The sequence below is a fragment of the Nematolebias whitei genome, chromosome 19 (assembly GCF_014905685.2).
Source record: "Nematolebias whitei isolate Nwh7 chromosome 19, NemWhi1, whole genome shotgun sequence".
Classification (NCBI taxonomy): domain Eukaryota; kingdom Metazoa; phylum Chordata; class Actinopteri; order Cyprinodontiformes; family Rivulidae; genus Nematolebias; species Nematolebias whitei.
This window is the reverse complement of record NC_056516.1, coordinates 29783488-29789799: the sequence shown is the minus strand read 5'-3', so window position 1 is coordinate 29789799 and position 6312 is coordinate 29783488. Positions and strand designations below refer to the sequence as shown.

The 6312-nt window shown below is 41.0% G+C and overlaps 1 protein-coding gene across 1 annotated transcript in view; it reads left to right on the top strand.

Moving 5' to 3' along the window:
* Positions 1-3939, top strand: part of chrna11 (cholinergic receptor, nicotinic, alpha 11) — a 22353-nt gene extending 18414 nt beyond the window's left edge. The window contains exons 9-10 of the mRNA XM_037693273.1: positions 1594-1703; positions 2987-3939. Coding sequence (XP_037549201.1) covers positions 1594-1703; positions 2987-3709 — 833 coding nt within the window. The 3' untranslated portion in view covers positions 3710-3939. The remainder of the gene's footprint in view (positions 1-1593; positions 1704-2986) is intronic.
* Positions 3940-6312: the final 2373 nt, after the last annotated feature.

Sequence of the window (6312 nt, the reverse complement as noted above, 5' to 3'; positions counted from 1 at the left end):
ATATATATATATATGTATTGCATTTTACTAAATGTTGTAATAAAAATTACTTTTAAATTGGTCTAAAAGCAAAATGACCAAAAATAAAGTAGCCCCAGTGTTAGACAGAAAAATATTAAAACAAGTATAATTCATCAGATGTCTACAAATGAAAAGATGTACAAGTATCTCACGCAAAAGTTTTAGAATCTCAGTCCAGCTCTGCAGTCGCCGTGCTGCACAGTTTTACACATATATATATTTTTTTTATCTGCACAAATCATTCCTCCTTCTATCCCACTGCAAGACCCAAAGTGTAGAAATGATCTACAGTCATACCCAAACACCCAAAATATATTTAAAAAACCTGTAAAATCTAATGTATACAAGCCACCTGCTCACTCTAAAATTTTATTGTCTTAATTTATTGTTGCCACGCTGCTGAAAATTATGTTTACAGAGCGAACTCTGCAGACAGAAGCAGATGCAAATCTTTGCCTGAAGACACATGGTGATTAAAAGCTGGGGGGAAAAAGCAGTCATAATCATTAAAGTGCTGCTTTCAGCATTTTATTTTATTTATTTCAAGACAAATACCCACACCTTAATTTGCTTGATGATTTTTGCCAGCATGCGCAAAATTAACGAGCAGGCGGTTCAATTTGTAGACATGTGCTTAGGTAAATACAAATGACATTTTTCTTGATAATCTCATTAGAAGATCCCCTCACGAACCTTACAGTACATCAAACAGAAATAAATGAATCTCAGAAGATTTCAGAGTAATTTGAAGTTCTAAAGACAACCGTGTGGAGGTTTTCTTGTTTTTCTCACAAGAAAAACTGTTGGTTTTGCGTCAACTCAGAATGTGCTGTAATTAGTTAAAAATGAAATATAACATGGCCTTGGAGGAATCCATATCAGCCTCAACCCGGAGAAAGATCATTAAGAACATTTAGTCATCCTCAATCTGTCTGAGACATACTGTAATTCAATTCAAGGTAGTGCACCAGCTGCACTGGTCCAAGGACAAGCTGTCCAGGATCAAAACCAACCTGGACCCCGCATGTAATCGTTGTAAACAAACTCCAGCTACACTCGTACATATGTTCTGGACCTGTCCCAAACTGCAGACCTTTTGACAATCTATTTTTCACACCTCCTCTGGGATATGTGGAAAAACTGTACACCCATCACCGATCATCTCATTGTTCAGGGTGGCCCCTGTGGATATGTCCTTCAGCAAGTACGAGAAGGATGTGATCGCTTTTGGCTCTCTTTTGGCCAGAAGACTGGTTCTATGCAATTGGACGGACCCATACACCCCAGTTCATTGGATAAGAGAAGTGATATATGATATTCATTTAGAAAAAATTAGATATACCCTGAAGGGTTCTGTAAAAAGATTTTGGGACACTTAGTGGCCTTTTGTATTGTATGTGGAAAGTATGTCAATACCTGTTTAACTTGTTTGTGCATGTTTGACTGATCCGATCCGGTGTGGGAGGTTTATTTTTTGTTTTTTTTTGTTGTCTGCATGTTAAAAAGTTAAAATCAAAAATCAATTAAAAAAACTTTAATTAAAAAAAAAAAAACATTTAAATGTCTCCTCAGGTCAGTACTTCGCCAGCATAATGATCATCGTTGGGATGTCGGTCATCGCTACAGTGATTGTTTTACAGTATCATCACCACGATCCAAACGGAGGCAACATGCCGAAATGGGTGAGGCTGAGCTCAGACACTGATTCCAGACTCATTAGGAGACATACATCCTGCTTTCTTCTTGTTAGAGCTAAAACCGATCGTCCTGTTTTAGATATGATGCACTCCTTTTGTCAGTCTTTATTCCAGTATTAGTAATGGCCTTCTGCTCGGCAACATTTCATCTGTTTGTTAGAGCACCGTATGCCAGTTTCTCTTTTTATTCACCGATTTCCTTGGCTGTGACTCATGCAGCAGTGTCGGTCTGCCTCGGTGTGTTCATCAAATGCCTCGTCGCAGACTACAGCAGGAGCGCATTTCAAAGCGCTCTGGAAAAACGTGGGCGGATTCACTTTGAATTATTCCCCATTTCTAGTTTTCCTCTGGGGGAAAAATGTCCTCATACAAATGTTTTTTTTTTAATGTGCAAATAAAAAAAAACATTGTAAATAAGGACAAACTATCTGAAATTAAGACTTAAAAATTTGAATATAACGTTTTTTAATTAACGACTAGACAACTCTGTTTTGCATTTTCAGTTGGTTTCTATTTTACCTGCAGAAGAAAAAAAAATGACAGCCTTTCAATAATTGATGAATGTACGAGCTGGCTGGCTGCATAGGCATGCAAAGGCTTTGTATATTGACACGTTGCAAGGACGTTCTGCTGATGAATTGCCTGTTCAAACAATTCAATGGCCAATTAACAAACTAATTGATGAGGTTCAGATTAGGGTATTGAGTGAGCACAGTTCATAATTAGACTTTGCACAAAAACAACATCAGCAGTGGCAGCAACAGGAGCCGTTACATGACTTGTAAACTTAGCCTGCAGAGACTAATTGAGCAGTAATCTGAACATTTCAGTCCTCATTAGATGCCAGACACCAATCTGGATGCTGCTGGGCCAGTTTGTCCTTTAGGGAGAGCTTTGTGGGAGGGCTGAGTGCAGAAGAAGAATGAAACCCAAGTTTAAAATTTGAACTAATTTGCATCGTTTTTATCTGTTATCATGTTGGAACTGAAACTGTAATCACACAGTCCAGCACAGTTTGAATTTAAGATTATATTTTCAGTTTCCTCTCTGCAGGGAATCTATCAAAAGAAAAAAGAAAATCTCTGCCTCAGGCGCTTTAACTGGGAATCGCTAGTGCAAAGGTTTTGGACAAGGTTAGAAACAGAGAACCAAACCACAGCAAAAGGTTTTTCTGTCCAGCTTAACTGGAGTCCTGAGCCCACATGTGATGATTTCAGTGTTTTTCTGGCCCGTTCTGTGCATACACCAACGCCTCTCTTTCACCGCAGGTGCAGCTCGTTTTGCTACAGTGGGTGGCGTGGTTCCTGCGGATGAAGCGGCCGGGGGAGAACGATGACCCTGAGCGGCCGCCCTGCGCTCCCAACCTGCGCCGCTGCTCCTCAGGCTCGCAGAGCGGGAGCATCCCGAACCCTCTTGACACCAACCTCCACCCGCTGCACCCACAGAACCTGACACCTCTCCAGACAGGCCCGCTTCACGCGGGGCACCCTCACCTGCACACCCAGTCCAGTGCCAACAACAACGGGAACCTTCTTTACATGGGCTTCCAGAGCATCGAGGACTCTTCGGTGTTGTCAGAACCTGTCCAGAGGAATAACCTCACAGGACCCCCACGGGTGGCAGGAAGTCCACCTCCCCACCTGCCATCTCAGTTCTGCAGCTCCCCACCACCTCAGGATACGGTCGGGTGTCCCAGCACCGTCTCTAGTGGTGGGGGCTTTGGAGGTGGGCCCGGAGGACTAGGAGGGGGCTCCACTTCAGGAATGGGAGACCCCCAGCTGCAGGCTATCCTGGAGGAGGTGCGTTACATGGCGGACCGTTTCCGAGAGCAGGATGAGACTGAGAGCATGGCTGACCAGTGGAAATTCGCCGGCGCTGTGATCGACCGCCTGTGTCTGGTGGCGTTTAGTGTTTTTAACATTATTTGCACCATCTCTATCCTCATGTCTGCTCCGAACTTTGTGGAGGCTATTTCCAAGGATTTTGTTTGAAAGCAAAGCTTAAGAAAAAAAAACAAGAAGACGAGGAGAAACATTTACGAACAACTGAAGAAAACGAAGTATGAAATGCAGAGCAGAGTGGGCCCTGATCCAAGGAAACACAATTTCCAGCAAACCGTAAGCTTTGTGATTTGTGATTGCAAGGATCTGGGAAATGGAAAGAAACGAATGGTTTTCTGTTTCTGATACATTCTGTTTTGTAACCCCAAAAAAAAAAAAAAGAAGAAAACAGATGAAGGGAATGTAGAGCGAGGTTTAAATGAAATTAGAGTTCGCAGGGTGATTTATCAGATCCTTGACAGGGTGAAATGGGTTTTTGTGGCCAATTCAAAGACTTTTCTTCAAAATATAAGAGAAACACGAGTCAGAAAAAGGTTCAGACGTAAAGGATTTAGTCCAAAGCAAACTGAGGTAGGAAGGATCTTGAATCAGGGCAGACTGAAAGGAGGAAGGAGACAGGCAGATGGGCAGAGACAGATAAAATAGACAGATATGTGACTGTTTTATCGTCTCAAGGAGGGAAGACAGCCCCTTACTCCCACATGTGGAGAAAATACTGCATCATTTAAAGTGATGTGAAGACGAGAAGGCGGGGAGAGGCTTTTACAAGGGCACAAAACAAAGAGCTGCTGTGAAGGACCGACACTCCATTCCCTCGTGACACCGGCAGATTTAGAGTTGGGAAGCGTCTTGATGCTCGGATGCACAAAAAAAAAGTTGACCGAAGATCAAGAGCGCCACATCGCACAGGAACAGAAGAACTCATCTATTATTTAATCCCACTCATCTAATGACCGTCAAATTGAAAGACCTTGGATAATCTTTAGGATTAATAAGCTTTTCGAAGATGAACCCTCCCGCTTGTGAGCCACTTTAAAATGTTCAAGGTCTTATCTTTCTACGAGATGATTGCCAATCAGCAGAGATCAGAAGCTCCTCAGCAGTGAGCACTGTGTGTGGCGTTTATCCTGACTCGGGAAGCGAATTAACCGGTCATCAACAATGCAGCTGCATCCCTGTGGAGACCAATGAAAATTCATGACCCTGTTACCTAACTGCATCTGGCAGGTGATAATGGACCAACGAAACTCATTGGATTTCATATTAAAGGTTTAACGCCTCAGAGGGGAGGTCGAGGCTTTAAAAGGACACGAGAGGCAGCATGAGATGGGATGGGATCATTTAAAGGTTGATATAGAGAAGCGGCGTCCCAATAAATAAACCTCAAATCTTTTGACTGGCTTCCTGAGTGAGCATAAAAGAAGAGGGGAAATGGTTAATTTAAAAAAATATTCTCATAAAACTAACTCAGGCTAACTCACATTATCTTAAAACCTCATCCAAAACCAAACAGGGAAAACAAAATGTTTCTTAAACTTGTAAGTTAAACTGCCATGACTTCCTGTTTCTGCTTTTAGTTTGAAAACAAAGTTAGCTTTACTTAATTCAACTAAGAACCTACACCTAGGTGCTTTAAAAAAAAACAAAAAAACTCATCATGTCATAAAGTTAAAATTTTTGAAAGTGAAATCTGTGGATAAACGATGCTTATCGCTATTCCCAAATAAAAATGAAAAGGGCGCATTATAGAAATAGTCCTGCAGTGAAATCTGCTGGACTCAAAATAGGTGAAAGCTTTGAAAGAATAGTTTCAAACATCCAAAATCTAAATGTACTGCTTGTGTCAGAGGTAATGATGCAATGAGGAGAAAGATGAGTCATTCAAAAGAAAGCGCTGGAAGCAACAAGAAGTCTTCCTTTTAAAGAAGACCTTTGGTCTGCAAATATACAGATCCAGCTGTGGTGTGGCAAAAAGTAAGACTGGAAAACCAAACTTGTCTTATTTTATGCATTTAAACACCAAGAACATCTCCTACGGTGAGATGGTGATAGTAGAAGATGATAGTATTTATTCAAACAGATTAACTGGATTAAATAACTTTTACAGGCAGATTTTGTAACAACAAAATAATGATTTCACCACTGAAGACACCTTCATAAATATAGGCCTCGACTGCCCGACTCCAAATGTTTTCACCCAGATAAGAAGCACTGAAAATACTCATGCTGACACTCGTAACGTAACGTTAATGACAGAAAAAAATACAATCGGAGACACTTAATCTCTATTTTCTCTAAAATGTTTACTTATTTATACACCGTAAATTTCATGGCAACAAGGTCAGAATAAAGCCGTCAAAATGTAGGAAAATTAAAAACCGTTCCATTGTTGTTGTTTCTAGCACACAGTGACAGTGGGAAAGTGTTAAAATAATCACCGTCATTGTCTCTAAAAAGAAAAAAGTATTTTGTCAAATCCACATGGACACCAAAAATAGTGTATAAAATAGCTTTGGCTTGATTTTTAAGTTTTCTCATCAGAATGCTGTTTAGATTAGGATTAGATGTGCAAACGGAACAAACAAACGGATGTTTCTTCCTTCATCCAAAGGACTTTTTCAATCTGAGGAGCCACCAAACAAACGGAGTCCCACTGGAAAAAAAAAAGTTTGCTGGTGATAAGATGGCCTCCGGGGCTCGCCCTCTCCCCCGTCAACTCCTCTGAGGCAGTCATGCCAAAGTGGTTCAAAACA